Raw genomic sequence first — 16,791 nt, 5'->3', positions numbered from 1 at the left:
TTTCACAATTTTTGTTTGCAGCCATTGCCGAGCAACCTCACTCATCGGCCTAATCTCAAAAAATCAGATTTCCTCGTGTTCCTGAAACACCTGGGTTTGTGCTTTTGCAGGGAATAATATGGCGTCTTGCAGTGCAGGTTGCTGTTCTTATTGTTATTTATAACCCTAAATTGGGTCAGGCCATAACAACATATCTTATTTGTATTCCCACAGCGACAAAGGAGCTGTTTGTGAGAGACAGCAAAAGAAGGTCCCGCGAAGCCAAGAGGAACAGCATTGCCAGCGTCCACTCAAAAACTGAGCAAACCACCGGGAAGAGTGGCAAGTCCTTCAAATTTATCACAGATTATTTTTTTTAAATTAGGCAAACATAGATTTATTAGCAATATTTCAAATTTAAGAGTTTTAAAAGCTCATTAAATGAACTGCACTTCCTGTTTAAATCTTGGTCTTTTTTTTGTTTCTCATCTAGAAAAGTTCACAAGTAAAGTTGAAGGTAAATACTCGTAAATACTTGATCTTTACAACTATTATTTTTTTCACACGACATCCTTTGTTCCTCAGTTATTAATTTGATTTAGTTTGGCTTCAGTTTGATTGTTTCCCCTCAGGTGAGACAGCATAATACCAAGAAAAACTCACTTTCAAGCAGGCTTCCCTTTCACTACACATTATCTCACCTGTCTTTCACCCCTTAAATGTGTGACTTGCATCACAAAACTGGCCTTTGATTCAAGATTTTTTGTAAATTTTCACAGTGAATCCTGTAAAAAATAGAAAAGTGCTTCTTAATAATGAAAATATGTAAAACAAAAGGTGTCCACGGCCTGTGTTTGTCTGTGTTTTCCTTTTGAGTCACGCCCAGATACATGAAATGAGTAAAATTGCCACTTTGAGGAATGAGCTAGTGCTGCTGGCCAGTTTAACACTTAAGTTATATTTGATCAGCCCATTAGTGGTGCTGAAAAGCCTGCTCAGCAGATCTTTTACATAGGCATAGATGATAAATAATGCTGAAGGTTAACGTCTATTCCAGACATAAGGAAGAGCCCCAGTGACAGCGGGAGGGGATCCGCGGTCATCACCGGATGGAAGCTGATCAGACAGCAGTTCCTGGCGCTCTTTATTAAGCGCTTCCACCACGCCCGAAGGAGCCGCAAAGGACTCATTGCCCAGGTAATGGCCTCAGTCTGTCATATTGATGGATTGAAGGGTTATGCTAGTAGGGTTGCATGGGAGGATCAAGGTAGGATTGCGCAAAATACATGTTAGCTTTCAAAATCAGTTAATGGCATACGTGATAGAGTGAGCTCATTTAAAACCTGGATGGAAGACTCATCCATCTTGATGGAGTCAATAGTTATGGGGTTTAAAATGTTGGGAGAGAAATCGAAACTGACGGCGGAATATGAGCGTTGAAAAATGTGAACGGCGGCGTCCAGGATGATGTAGCGTCGTGTCAGTAAAGTGCATGGCCGATGATCATCTCTATCTCCCCGACGGCACACGTGGGTGTACCAAAAGCACGCCCAGAGGACAAAAGTCAGGCTGCGATTGGTGCTGTGGAGGAGGTTTGAGTGTTTGGATCCAATCAGTCAGTTTCTGTAACTGGAAAAGTCAATATCCGAGTCCAGGTATATATTTTTCAGTCTCAGCGTCGCACTTTGAAAGAACAGCACGTCTGCAGGCAGGAAGCCGTGAATCCGTTTGTGTGCTGGCTTCACTTAGCGCCATCAGTTTCACCTGATCGCCCTGATTGGCACCAGAAAGCCAAAGTGACACCCATGATTTGTTTTTCCTTCATTCCACTGCGTGCTAATCATGTGTTTTCATTAGCCACGTATTAAATGCGATCTCATAACAATTACACAGACGACAGATTGCCGTTAGCTTATTAAGTGTATGTCTATATTATTTTGCTCCTCATAAACATAATTTCAGAAGTCAAAACCAATAAGCAGACGTAATTTAAACAAGTCAAAACCAATTTCAGTAAACAGCAGTTTTCCAGGTACTTCATTGATTATTTTCTCAACTTGTAAAAAGTGTGTTTTGACCTAAAGTGTGCTTGCGCTCACACGCGCGCACAAACTCCTTGCGTACGTAGACGTCGTGCCGTTGCATCATATGTGACAGCAGCCGTTGTGAGGAACTAACCGTAGCTGAAAACTAAAGCCTGCAGCTCATCCTTTCCTGTGTGAGAGGAAGGAGGAGAGAGGAGGAGAGCGAGCAGTGTTTCACCTTTCCGAGGTGCGGGCTCTTCTTGTAATTTGCTGCAGTACCAGCCCCCCATTAGTCACTGTCAATCTCGGACGTCCCTCTTTAGTGGGGACGCAGAGCAGGAATAGAAGGATAAGTGTGTGAAAGCGGATGTACAAGGGAGCACATTGTCTGCAAGGGCACACCTCACGGCGCTTCCTCTTTATTCATTTGGTTAAAGGGTTTCTTCCCCCCCACCCCCGCCCTGTCATGTCAACAGCTCCCATTGTCAGCAGATATGATTGTGTAGTGAGGTAATCTGCTCCAATACAAATGGTTAGGGGAATACAAAAGAGATTACGGTGAGAAACACAAAAGGAGTGATTTATGGGGCTGGAAGTTGGGGACGGGTGAGTCTTGGCAGTGTCAGGATCGGGCAGAGGCGGTTATTGGTTACGTTGTGGCGCCGAGGACTTGAAGGCTTCTCGTGTTTGAGGCTCACTCTGAACTGAACTGACTGCAACTCCCCATTTAAGCACTAACAGGAAAATAGTTGATAAAGTATTAACTTGTTCAGTTTAACTGTGTTTTTCTTTTCGTTTAAAGTTGTGGATATCAACTTTTATTAGCAATAACAAGCACTTTAGTGTGCTAATCTTATACTGGGGCTTGAGCTTGGTGCAGTTCATACCCTTTATTTAATGTTCTTCTGATTCGCAGCCCCTCTAAAACAGAAGACTTGAAGAGTATGTAGGACACAAAAGTAGAAAAACAACAGTCTAAAACTGCACATTTACAGCAGCACAAAGCTTTCAGTCCACAAAGATTACATGTAAATACACTGATTTACATCATCTGACGCTTCAGCCATGTGTTAATATGAATATCCACCACTGTTTATATGTATATAGACTCATTGGCTTTATTAGGTGTATCTGTTCAGCTGCTTGTTGATGCAACATTAATATTAAGCCGATCACATGGCAGCAACTCAGTACGTTTAGGCATGCAGACGTGTTTAAGCCGACCTTCTGAAGTTCAAACTCAACTTTAGAAGGAGGTGCTTTAAGTGACTTTGAAGGTGGCGTGGTCGTCGTGGGTGCCAAACGGACTGGTCTGAGTAGTTCAGAAACTTTCAGAAACTGCGGAGCACAAAACCATCTCTGGAGTTTACAGAGAATGTTCTGAAAAAGAGAAGTGAGCTGCGGATCCATGGGAGAAAATGCCTCGTTGATGCCGGAGGTCAGAAGAAAATCAGACTGATTTAAACCGAGCAGTCAATGCAACAGCCGCTTGTTACAACCAAGGTATGCAGAAGAGCATCTCTGAGCCTTTAAGCAGATGGCTACAGCAACAGAAGACCACACAACGGGTGACACTAATGTCAGCTAAGAACAGAAAACTGAGGCTACAGTTTACAGTTAATAGAAGGCTGGAAAGACGCTCTATCTGCTTTTGATTACCACTGCGAGATAAATAAATAAACACAAAAGCATGGATCCGTTCTGTCTTGTATCAATGGTTCAGGTGCCGATCTTCTGACGGATACTTCCAGCAGGTAAAGCCTAACCATCTCCATCTGGATTCCTAAACATGACAATGAGTTCACTGCACTCAAATGACCTCCACAGTCGCCAGCTCTCCCTCCAACAGAGCACCTTTGGGATGCCCTGAAATGTGAGATTGACATCGCAGATTTGCAGCAACTGTGCGACGCTTTCATGTCAACGTGGACCAAAATCTCTGAGGAGTGTTTCCAGCACCTTGTTGAATGTTCGCCAAATGTCTAACCCTGTACTAGCAAGGTGTACCTAATAAAGTTACTGTATACCATGGAAAACAAGGAAAAACATAATATCCGTCTTTAAGACTACAGAAAAATATTCAATGAGCTGCTATTATCCACTTTAATGCAAGCTGTGGCATTAAATTTATTATTCATCAGTGTAATTGGATTGACACGAATGGTTGTGTTGTAATGAGGCTTTTGACTTTGCTGCAAAAAGAAACACACATACAACACAACACATCTTATTCATGTTGTGTTTTTACCCATTTTGCATATAATCCCATCCTCTACTTTAAATCCCCTCCAAACTTGAGAATGCGATAAACTCATGCATTGTTCATGTGAGTGCTTTGGCTTTGTGAGCATAATGACTTCTCCCTGTTTTTTGCCGATTTCTCTCAATGGAAGAAGTGCCAGCTGTCACCTGCAATTACTGCCGAGAGAGGGAGGGAGAGCGAGGGAGCAACAGAACAAGAATAGTTCCTTCTCTCTGCGGTCTGCCATTAAGCTTTTCAGTCTCATTGCTGCTCTTTATCTTCCCTCCAAGCACATTTCCGTGGCCATGGCTCCATGTAGTAAATTCAGGATTTCAATTGTAGCATCTTGAATTGGCCTTGCAAATTGCATGCCCCGCAATTAATCAAGTGTGTGCAAACCTCCCCTTTGCTGCGGAGCGCACCCCGACCTATGAATGATTAAACAGTAAAGATATCCCGCACTTTTTCCCCCCCACACAGACCTTTTCGTCAGCTCTAACAATATAATGAAAAGCAAATTACATGATGAAGAAAAGAGGATTTGGAGGGTGGTGGGTGGGGGGGTAGTATTGTTGCAGCGTCTGTTTTTTTTTTAAAAACACAGACACACACACACACACACACACACACACACACACACACACACACACACACACACACACACACACACACACACCCTCAAGACAAGAGAATTGCGAGAAACTAATTACATCAGAGTGGCCAGATGATGGTGGCAGTGTTGGAAGTGTTTAATCAAACTCATAAAGCATGGAGAAGTGCCCAAACAAGTTGGCGGGGAGCATATTAATATGCATACATTATTGCGTCGGTGCCCCGCCGCTGTAGATCGCATCAGTCCGGACCACGCGCCACGTGGAATGTAATAACAGCGCGGCGGCTCGGTGGAGGCGCGGCAGTGAAATCGATCTCTCGTCGACCGTTCCGAGTGCATAAAACGCTCGCCTGGGTCGCACGTGCATCCTAAAACGATGCATAATAATGATTGTTTGTATTTGTTTAAAAGGAACGTGGCTCCGATTCCGTCCACCCGCTGCCTGCTGTGACGTTATATTGGCGATAAAATGAATCCAACTCGCTTCCTGCATCTGTGCAGGAACTGTGCAGCACATCCATGATTAAATGGAACTTCAAGGCTTAAAATTTAAAAAAAAAAGAGGAAGCATGAAGGATTTGTGTTTCTGATTTTGCTCGAGAAACTTTGACGAGTAGTAAAACTGTTTCAGTTTCGTTACTTTCTCCTTTTTTTATCTGCTGCAATTATTTCCCTAGACTTCAGCGAAATCTGTTTTAATTGATTTCTGTTACATTTTGCTTCAAAAGAGCTTCAGATGTAAGATAAATGTCTGGGGCAGAGCAGGAACTGTTAAAAGGAAAACAAAGAAAGTCGTTTTTTTGACTGTTAAATTTGTCACCATCCTCCTAGGTGGTCTTGCCTGCTTTTTTTGTCTGCCTGTCTCTGATCTTCTCCCTCATCGTCCCGCCGTTCACCGAATTTCCACCCCTGGAGCTCCAGCCCTGGATGTATGGCCTGCCTCAAACCACCTTCTATAGGTAACGTGTTTAAGATGTAGTAATGATTTGTGGTTTTTCTTCAGGTATCAGTTAAAATGGCGTTTTAATCGAGTTCACCCCAGATTCTAATTTAGATTTGAGCCTTAACAACAACTTGTGATTTATTTTAGATTTTTTTTTTAAGTTTAGGAGATACTGCTGCTGAATGATGTCATACAACAGTAACATCAGTAAGGTTATTGCCGTTTCATGAAACCGAACCAACGTGATTTTCACAGCGAAGGAATCTTCTAACAAATGATCTGTACTGTTATCAGAGGCAGATGGGGTCTGAATAATTTAAGGGAGCAGTGGGTAGTTGTAATAGCAGACATGGTTGAGTAGATAAACAAGACACTGCAACTGTGTAGGAAAGTTCAATTTCAAAGATGGAAAAATCAAAGCACAAAAAATACAAAAATGTTACAGAAACAGGCCTCGCCGTTTTATTTCTGAGAGATGATCTCGCCAAGGACGTCGATCTGGACACCGCCCGTCCTCGGCTGCCGTTCAGCATCATTGCAAATGAATGGAAAAGCTTGTGACAAGGCCCGGCTCCAGTGGACTTTGAAAGCACTTCAGGAGGCGCGTGCGGCGCGCTGATATGCACCACTGTAAATCACTCCATCTAATATTGCTGTTTTGGTGTTGTTACCACAGCGCCCATTGTAAGCGGATCGTGTAAATGGACTGGTGCTTATATAGAGCTTCTCCTCTAATTGAGCTCTCAAAGCACATTTCATTACAAGCCCCATTCACCAAATCACACACACACAGATCCATACGGTGCTCTATGGCCCCAGCACCTGGACTGAGCCGGGTGACTCGGGTTAGATGGCCTCTAATAACTCCTGAGCCACAGCCGCCTACGGTGATGTCATAGCTTTGCAGCTTTGGGGAAGGAGGATGGAAAATAATTGCAGAAATATTTTTGGAAGTCAGGTGAGGTGAAGTGAAAAGTAAATGTTGCCTTTGGACTTAATTTACCATTTTTTGTCTTTTATTATTATTATTCTCTCCACTTTACAGCTTTTCTTTTGTTAGTTTTAGGCAACAGTAATACTTAAATTATGGAACAACCCATGCTTTTGAATAGATTTGTTAGAAAAGCCTGAAGGCGTACTGAAGTATTTCTCCAATTTTCTTTTCCCCCCGACCGAGCCTCAAGGATGATGATGATGGTAGCGGTGATGAACTGGTATGGATTTTATAGTTAAATACCTCCACGTTCACACCAGTAAAGTCAAAATTGCTGTAACATGACCCTTTCGATGTAACAACTGCAACAATTTAATCAACATTTGCAGCTTCTGTCAAGGCCAGCGAACTACTCTTAATTCATCCCGCGCTCCTGTAACAAAGAGGTGTTTGTTAGTTATTCAGCCTACAGGTGTTTCCCACTGAGGCACTTTGCGGAAATTCGCTCAGAGGATATCGAGGCATAATAGGTAATAAGTGTTGCCTCGTGAGAAAGTTGCTCGTTCAAGACAGAAACAAAACTGTTGGTCGGAGTGAAGATATGATGTAATATAGAGACGGCATTCTAGTCATCTAGATCATAAACTTTAGATTTTAGTTCTGTTTTATTTCCGTCACCACTAACTGAAACATTTTAATGCTCTTTTGCAGCAGAATTTTATGGTTGCTTTCATAACACTTTATGTAATTACAAATGACACTTCCTGCAGATTCAGTTTATATGACTTACTTTACCCTCCTGCATCAGTTTACTCTGCTACGTTTTGTGCTTTGTGCTGCTATTAAGTAGACGCACGTCTTTCTTTAGACCTCAGTTTTGGCATCACATGCTGGACAGGTTAAATATATAAACAGGCATTTTTTTTTGATGATTTCTGATGAGGTGGGGTAAACTCTGGACAGATCAACAATTTGTATAGAGAGACACACAAGACACACTCACAATCACACCTACAGCCAATTTTATGTCGCCTGTTAACCAACATGCACATCTGTGGACTGTGGGAGGAAGCTGGAGCACCTGGAGTGATTTCACTCAGGCACAGGGAGACCAGGGAAACTCCACATGGAAAGGCCCTGGCAGACTGGTGGGCTGTGAGGAGAAACAGCTAACCCTTTTTCTAGTTTTCATGTGACCTGTCCAGGATGTACCCCAAGTGGATAGATGGATGGAGTCACCAGAGTCTTCTTAAAACTTAAAACTGACGGCATTGTTACCAGCAGCCCTAGAACTTGTCACCGCACTGAGAGCTGCTAATAAGTCATTTAAAAAGTCTTTTAAAATGTACAGTGAGGTTTTAGGTGATTCTCACATACACGAAAAGCCATTTAAAAAGTGCAACTGAACCATTTATTCTTTTTTTTTGTTTTTTGCCTTTGCCAAAATGCAGTGCTGTCTCTCTCCGTGGTCCTGAAACAGACCTAAGTGTGAGTCTCGCTCTGTCCGTGGTGCTAATTCATTCAAGTCTCTTTCCACAGTGCTGAAATCCAAAACATGCTGTATAAAATAAAAAACAAAAACAAAACATGATTTAAATGTGAAGTGACTTTTTTATTTTTAAATATATGCTCATTTAAAATTTTAACAGTTGGGACATTTGCTCTGTGGACCAACAGGTTTTTTTTTTCTATTCTGTGTCGTCACGTGGCCTTCATTTGACTTTCTGCAGTTATCTTCAGTTCATCTATGCTGTGTCATTTTGACTAGATAAACTCTTCATTAGTTCCGCTGTTTCTGTGTGTATGCACAAGTCTTCGTTTTACAACCGTCCAATAGTTTTATTATCTTTAATAACATGGTAACCCAGCCATTGTTAATAGCAAAACAGATGGCTGCACATAATCCATTTTTACAATCGGACCACTTCAATCGCGCTCGCTGGTGGCCAAGAAAATGACCGCGTGACCTTCACGGAGACGCCTCTAAATGAGACAATGAACACTGTATTAATCCAAACGGTTGGCCGGGCTGTGGCTACAGCTGGCAGGAAGCCATCGCTGTGGTCTCTATGAAACACTGTGTTTTAACTCCCACAGTACCCTTAAGATAAAGGGCAGCGTGTGTGTGGTTAGTAATGAGAACAGGACTGGAATGTGAAGACTGTTTAACTGAGGCCGGGCTCAGATATGTACAGGACACTGGGATAATTATGAAAGGCTTTGAGGAGCCCGTACACAGAATCTCGATCAGGGTCATATCGGCTCGTGCTTGCACTGAGCTCGGGCTATAGACATCATCGCTTTACAGTCGATAATGTTTAAATAAATGATGTCAAAGAAGTTTTGACTCTCTGGCCGAAAAACAGAGTTGGTAAACTCTGAGATTTTTCTCTCATTCTCAGTTAAGATAACTCCAGCAGCACCGAGCATTGCTATTCAGCGTTTCAACACATCGAATCCTCGAGGCAGCGTGTTTCATTTCCTCTCAGGAGTTCTTGAATGTAAAAATTTGTTTGGCATTAATGGTCACTCCAATCTTCTCTTCTTTGTCAATATGGAAAATGAATTAGACAGCACTCTAAATGTCCCAATCAAGTGCTGCAGGAGACGATAGACAGGACTTCTAAAACAAATATCTATAGAACCTCAGATACTGTTTTTTCTGATTGAACTAGCTCTGAAGTTTCACTTGATTTAACAGATTTATAACAGTCATGTTGTTTTGGACTGGTAGAACAGTCCAAAACATACACAAAACTATTAACAATAAATTGTTATTAATTATGACATACAAAAACTAATGTAATGGTTTTATCTCATGCCTAAATAAAACAAATCCCAGATGCCTGGGACTGTCTGGGGGTTTCATTTTGGCAATACACTGGTGGAACGTGTGTGATGATGATAGCTAAGACTCCCTGCTTCCTGCTCTTTACTCTGTGGAAGTGGGAAGATGCTCATTTAACAAGAAATACCTTGAGAATACACAACCGGCGATTAGACTGCCAGTTATAGAGTGAGGAGCTTGGTCTCAGAGTAGAGTCGCTACTCCTCCACACTGAAAGAAGCCAATTGAGGTGGTTTGGGTATAGACCGCTGTCGCCATGACCTGGACTAGATAAGAGTCAGAAAAAGGATGGATGGATGGACACCGACATGGCATGAATTAACACTTCCCCTGCTAGAGTAAAAGTGTTGACCCATCCTTCATTATTTGTATTTTGCTTCCAAAAAGTTGGGTTTTAAAAAGAATTTTGTCGTCACTGACCTCTAAATCACCAACACGTTGTTACTCCCAAAGCGTAACATTTTACGCTCGTTGACAAATCGTCAACATATTACGTTTTCGGCTACTCACCACGTTCCTAAATGACGACCTCGGAAAAATGAGGAAATATGAGAACCGTCTGGACTCAATCTACACATGTTCGCTTTTTCTTCAAATCGCTTACAAACACGCTATTTAACGTCATCAAAGTCCTCGTTTAGGTCAGGAATAAGGTTATGTTTAGGGCTGGAATACAGGGCTGGAACGTCTATTACTGCAGGAGTGTCATTGCACTGGATTTCAGCCATAACCCGCCACGTACCATAAGAACGCCGATGGTCTCCTTTCGCGTACCTCAGGAACGCCGTGGGACGTGACAAAACGTCGGCATGTTATGCCTCGGGAGTGAGAACGGGCTGAAATCACACAAGCATTAAAAAAAGAGCCGAACCGAACAGCAAAGAACAAATTTTAAACTGCATCTTTAGGGACTTTTTTTTTTTTTACCATCAGCCTGTCACAAAAACACTGTTTATTTCTGAATGTGTTTCCTTATAACGAGCAGATTTTCAGTTGTGATTTGTGCACAGTTTGGCCTAAAAGGGACATTAAAACAGTCTTTAAATTTTACTTTACCCGTAGACACCCTGTTCTCATGTTTCCCATTATGCAGCGATTCTGCCACAACAGGCCATTGTCCAAGTTCATTCTCTTTCATATTGCCTATTTAATTCTTGTTTGTCTGTTTTATTGACATTGTGACAGACTGGCTGGCGCTCATGGATTAAATTGCTATGTGGACCTTCTGTGAGAGATTAAACTGAAATATTTAATGAGGAATTTTTCATTATTTTATGTTGAATTTTACAGCAACGATGGGCCAGGAAATACGGAGGTGTCCCAGGTGGTGGAAAGCTTGTTGAACAAGCCTGGCTTTGGGACACGCTGCATGAAAGGAGACCCTATACCGTAAGTAGGCTGGGTATACACGAGTCGCAAATTAAGAATCCGGCCAAACATCAAAACCAAATGATACTGACAGAGTCTGAATCTTTGCAAGCTGTGTATGTTTGGTGAGTTGTTATGCATGCGTGTATGAGCCTGTTTCCGACAAATCCAGCAGCAGGCATGGAGCTAGGAAAAAAAAGTGCTTGGCAGGATTTTGAAAACCAATTTGTAAAAACAAATTTGATCAATAAATAATGAGCTTTCTCCGCAGTCTTGATCAGGATAAGCTGAATAATGAATACCTGTTTAAACCTATGAGATGGAAATATTAAAGCGTTCGGAGTCCTCGGAAGTTCTTGTTTACGGCAGCCGCTCTGAATGGCCTGTTGTGCATGCATTATTAAAACACAAACTGTAATCTTTTAATTAATGGTTATTTTCCAGGAGTCTTAAAAATACAAAGCTGTATTAAAACGATGATGAAGCTTTGCTACTGTTATGATTTATCCCCCAAACACCACCAGTGTTTAAGAAAAAGTGGAAATAAGGCATACAGTGATGGATGTAGGTGACAGGGGTGATCGGTTGCCGGTGAAATATTCATGTTCATTTTCCTGCAGGAATCTACCTTGTTCCTCCACGGGGTCTGATTGGTTCACTCCCTCCGTGGATCAGTCAGTCGCTGACATCTTTCTGAATGGAAACTGGAGCATGTCTAACCCCTCCCCCGGCTGCGAGTGCAGCACTCCTAAACGGACAATGATGTTGCCCGACTGCCCGCCCGGTGCGGGCGGCCTTCCTCCGCCACAGGTTAGTGTCCGACTCCAGAAAACGTGTCTGTCTGTGGTGCAGTGGGTGGATCGGTCCGTACTGTATGTTATAGATTTATGAGATCGATCATGTGCAACAGTGAATGTGTCAGTATCTCTCTGAGGTCTGTTGAGCGAGACATGGAGTCGCTGCTTATTCAGGGGCCACTGTACCCAGCTGGATGTGTAGCGTTCTTTCCCCCTTTTTGGTAAAATGCATACATTTACTGAATGTGTGTCATGGAGGGATAAACTGCAGTAAGAGAGCGGAGTGGTCTAAATGTAAAAAAATAAAAAATAACTCAGTGACACAACAGTACAATAAAAATGCTTATCATGGAAGCTTTTGGCTTGCAGTCTGAAAGTCCCAGTCAGCATCATTTTGATTTGAGAACGTAAAGGTACTTACTAACAAGGAATTTGCATTGCATTGCAAAATGTAAATCAGCCTTTTGTGCTGCTTCCCTTTTTGTGAACTAGCGAGCATGCATGAAAATGGGGCCAAAATTGATTCTACTGAAAATATACCGACTTGGCCATTGCAAGTGATTCAGCTTGTTCCACACACCTGTTAAAATTCTCTTTAAATAAACCCATAATGTGTCCTTTCAGATATACCCCAACTTTGCTACCTTGTAGAGTCCCTTAGGACATTTCATAGCATGCAGTTCCCGAATAGAATCTGCAAAGGACCTCACCTTTTCTGCTCAAACCCCAAAGTCCTGAGCACTTTGACTCTACACGTCAATCCGGTCGTTAAGTGATGACGTGACGTGGCCTTCAGACAACAATTCTGACGGCTAAAGAACCAAATGGGACAGGCAAAAAAAAAAAAAAAAAAAAGTGATAACGTGACGAATCCTACTTCCGGGCCTAAAGTAGTCTGTGTTTAATATGGCTTTTGTGTTGTTAACATGTTTAATGTTTTGTATTTTCTTCTATTTAATCTCAAAAAGCTCCTAAAACAGTCAGTGATCACTGTTGACCTCCCTCGGCTTTTATTACCGCTAATCATTTATTTAAGCTCAGTTTTTAAAACCTTAGGATGTAACTACAGTCCAGCCCATGCAGCAGTATATGAATGACTAACCTCGTATTGTGGATGGATTATCTCAGTTGTTCTCCTGGGCTGAAGTTTGGTCCTTTTACAGCATCCTGCCATGCGATTACATTTGTTCCTGACCACCGAGAACACTCACGTTAACTTTTATCGAGTGGAAAAAAGTTAGCTTGTTTATATTATGCTAACATAGCTGTGTCGCTAGCGGTCACGTAGCACATCATTATATAGCAGCTAGCCAAACTTCAGTAACCCTACAAACGTCACTGCTGTTTAGTTTTCTGTCTTCATTTATGTTGGAAGTGATAACAGAGCTGTACGTTTTAATTTGTTTCCAAAACCCCGCAGTCAGGACATGCTATATTGTATTTAGATAGAAGGTAGCGAGCTAACTTCCTGCTAACTTCTAACTCCGTTAAATGTCATAAATTTCGTTTTCATGGATGCCTGGATGTTAAACTCAATTGTTACACCTGGTAGAGCAGAACGCTGATCATTTTATTAAAGATGAAAGACTTTAGACAGTTTTTCAACTCTCAGTAATGCCATAGTGATCGTTTGATATATGGACCTGCAGCGGAGTTTAGGCCCAGACATGGCTAGTGACGTCAGACTTTACGACCGGATAGCAATACTCTATGGACCATAACTTTAACACTACACATGGCAGCTGGGGCAAATGTTGCATGGACCTGACCTGAAGGGGTTTGATCCAGGCTGGGATCGATTGACAAGTTAGAGACACAGCATCATTGTCTACCAGCTGCCACCTGCTGACTGAACCAATCACGGCACAGAGTGAAAGCAATGTCTCATTTGGAGCTAAATGATTTGCACTGCTGTCTCCCAATGATAATGAGAAATCTAAGCTTGACAGAGAATGGCTGGAGAAGCTGTCACTGCACTCCAATGTCATTTTATTAGAGATGGCTTTGTCTGTTTGCTCAGGCTTTGTGGCATGTGCCTGCATTTTAAGAGATTAGAATTTGAATGGCTCATGGCTAACCCTGGCTAAATCTGCCAATATTTTCTTCCTCTTGGAGACTTATGACGGTTGAGAATTTGTTTGTAGTAGTTTACCCTAGATAGAGGGTGGAAATGAGCAGGGGAGTGTTGATTGCTAATGCCTGAGGTTTGGCTTTGAAGTATTACAATTACAGAAGCTAATTCACAGTTTTACATTTGGATCTTTATTTCTAGACGTGGAGGTCTGTGCTGATTAGTCCTGCAAGGCTGAGTGTCTGCATATTGTTATTATTATTTTAATTTCTCCCAGTTTTGCATGGGCTTGTGTTAGCCCAGTGACAATGACATGCTACTTCTGGATGCTGGATAATACTTTGGTGAGTGGGCAGCTCAGTAATTACTGTTTTTCCCCTGAAAGTGTGAAGGTAAGCCAGCAGATGCCAACTTCCCATGGCATCCACGTTGATCGTGACATCATATTTTTTTATTCTACAATTTTCAAACACTGTTGATCAAAATGTCTTTAACGCAAACACCAGAAATAACTCATGTTGGTGAGCTAGCTCAGGTAGCCTCACAGATTTCTTCCTGTTAAAAGGGAGTTTTTCCTTCCCGCTGTCACCAAAGCACTTGTTTTGATAGATTATTTGATTGTTGGGGTTTTCTCTGTTTTCTTTGTGTGATAATGGAGTCTTTACCACGCAATATAAAACACTTAGGGAAGTTTTGTTGTGATTCGTTGCTATATAAATAACATTTAGTTGAATTGAAGTGAACTGAGAGAAACAAAACAGTAAGTTTACTCAGTGAGGTTTAAGGTGTCAACTTCTGTGGGTTAGGTTTTAAACAGCAATTGCAATATCAGTTTTTCAAAGCACTTATAGCCTTGGTTCAGTGAGGAGAAAAATTGCAATACTAATTGAGGCACATGAACTGAAATGGCTTAATTTGATAATTGCTGTGACATTTCCTCTTAAACCTTTGATGCATTTGGAGATGTCATATTGGAAGTGCTAAGAGAAAAAAGTAAAAAAAAAAGGGTAAAACCGCAAAGTCGATAACCTCCAACAAGCACGACATTAAATGATATTCTCTAAAACTACTGGGCTCATTTGCCGCTCATTTATTCCCCTACCTTATTCCTTTCACTCCCCCTATATACAGCACCACTCTGCAATCAGCGCACTTTCACACTCTGCATTGATCTGTAGTTCTTTGTTGAACTTGTGAGTCTCGCCGTGTGCTCCTTTCCACGACATGGCCCTCCAGGGCCATTTAAAAGGAGCACCTGTCCACGAATCATGCTAAAGGATGATCGCTGAGACAGTAAAACAAGAGTAGTGCCCTTTGTGTAACCTTTTCCCATCCCTGATGTTCTGTCTTAGCTCATGACAGCACTGTCAGGAGTCCCCCATTTGTTGAGGCGTTATTCTTGTCTTTGTATCCTCCCGATAGCCCCGCTAAGCTATGAAGGGCTTTCTTTCCCAAGCCTAATTTTTCATTTTTGCTCTTTTTCCCTTATCTCCATGTGCTTCTCAATTTTCAAACAACCCCTGTCCTTTTTCTTGCTCCTACTTTGGTGCTCAACTGAATTTCTACTTTATCGTGTCGTACTGTAAGTGGCTGGTCGTTTTATTACACTTAGCCACAGTAAAAAGACCATTTGTGAAGGCCAGTTTTGGCCTGCATCTTGTTAAATCCACTTGCGTCATTTCTCATTTATTTATAAAATCTAATTTGTTCCAATCCAGGTCCTGTAAATGGACTTTACTTTTTCCACGGAAACAACCTTGAGGATTTTAAGTTTTTATTTTACAATCTGCCACTAAAATTATTTTAAAGTTAGGATGAGAATAGAGCAGAAGGGGAAGAAGTAAAGATAGTGGAGAATCGGAGAACGATAGAAAAGAGAAACCCATTAGATGTGCATCCCTCTAGCACAGTAGCACCACCAATGGCAAAAATGACACAAAGGCCTGTAATTTCCAGATGTCCAAATTGTACGACTATACTTATCCGGTCGTTAAGTCTGACGTCACTAGCCGTGTCTGGGCCTAAACTCCGCTGCAGGTCCATATATCAAACGATCACTATGGCATTACTGAGAGTTGAAAAACTGTCTAAAGCCTTTCATCTTTAATAAAATGATCAGCGTTCTGCTCTACCAGGTGTAACAATTGAGTTTAACATCCAGGCATCCATGAAAATGGAATTTATGACATTTAACGGAGTTAGAAGTTAGCAGGAAGTTAGCTCGCTAGCTTCTATCTAAATACAATATAGCATGTCCTGACTGCGGGGTTTTGGAAACAAATTCAAACGTACAGCTCTGTTATCACTTCCAACATAAATGAAGACAGAAAACTAAACAGCAGTGACGTTTGTAGGGTTACTGAAGTTTGGCTAGCTGGTATATAATGATGTGCTACGTGACCGCTAGCGACACAGCTATGTTAGCATAATATAAACAAGCTAACTTTTTTCCACTCGATAAAAGTTAACGTGAGTGTTCTCGGTGGTCAGGAACAAATGTAATCGCGTGGCAGGATGCTGTAAAAGGACCAAACTTCAGCCAGGAGAACAACTGAGATAATCCATCCACAATACGAGGTTAGTCATTCATATACTGCTGCATGGGCTGGGCTGTAGTTACATCCTAAGGTTTTAAAAACTGAGCTTAAATAAATGATTAGCGGTAATAAAAGCTGAGGGAGGTCAACCGTGATCACTGACTGTTTTAGGAGCTTTTTGAGATTAAATAGAAGAAAATACAAAATATTAAACATGTTAACAACACAAAAGCCATATTAAACGCAGACTATTTTAGGCCCAGAAGTAGGATTCGTTACGTCATCACTTAACGACCGGATAAACAAGCCATGGCTGTGTCATGGAAAAGAAATTGCAAGAGGAAGTTTAAAAAAATCTGACTGTGAGAGTCACAAACATGAGAAATCATGAAATGTAGAACAAGCCACAGTAGCAGTAATCACAGTGGCCAAACT

At 41.7% G+C, this 16,791-nt stretch overlaps 1 protein-coding gene across 1 annotated transcript in view; it reads left to right on the top strand.

Moving 5' to 3' along the window:
• The window catches only part of LOC102789175 (phospholipid-transporting ATPase ABCA1), a 180,025-nt gene that overhangs the window by 86,269 nt on the left and 76,965 nt on the right, over nucleotides 1-16,791 (top strand). Inside the window, exons 26-31 of the mRNA XM_087838332.1 lie at nucleotides 214-321; nucleotides 473-496; nucleotides 1,037-1,176; nucleotides 5,690-5,817; nucleotides 10,874-10,972; nucleotides 11,572-11,761. Coding sequence (XP_087694458.1) covers nucleotides 214-321; nucleotides 473-496; nucleotides 1,037-1,176; nucleotides 5,690-5,817; nucleotides 10,874-10,972; nucleotides 11,572-11,761 — 689 coding nt within the window. The remainder of the gene's footprint in view (nucleotides 1-213; nucleotides 322-472; nucleotides 497-1,036; nucleotides 1,177-5,689; nucleotides 5,818-10,873; nucleotides 10,973-11,571; nucleotides 11,762-16,791) is intronic.

The sequence above is a fragment of the Neolamprologus brichardi genome, chromosome 3 (genome assembly GCF_056152115.1).
Source record: "Neolamprologus brichardi isolate AB-2024 chromosome 3, ASM5615211v1, whole genome shotgun sequence".
NCBI lineage: Eukaryota > Metazoa > Chordata > Actinopteri > Cichliformes > Cichlidae > Neolamprologus > Neolamprologus brichardi.
Note: the sequence above shows the minus strand (reverse complement) of the source record. Positions and strands in the feature narration are given on the sequence as shown.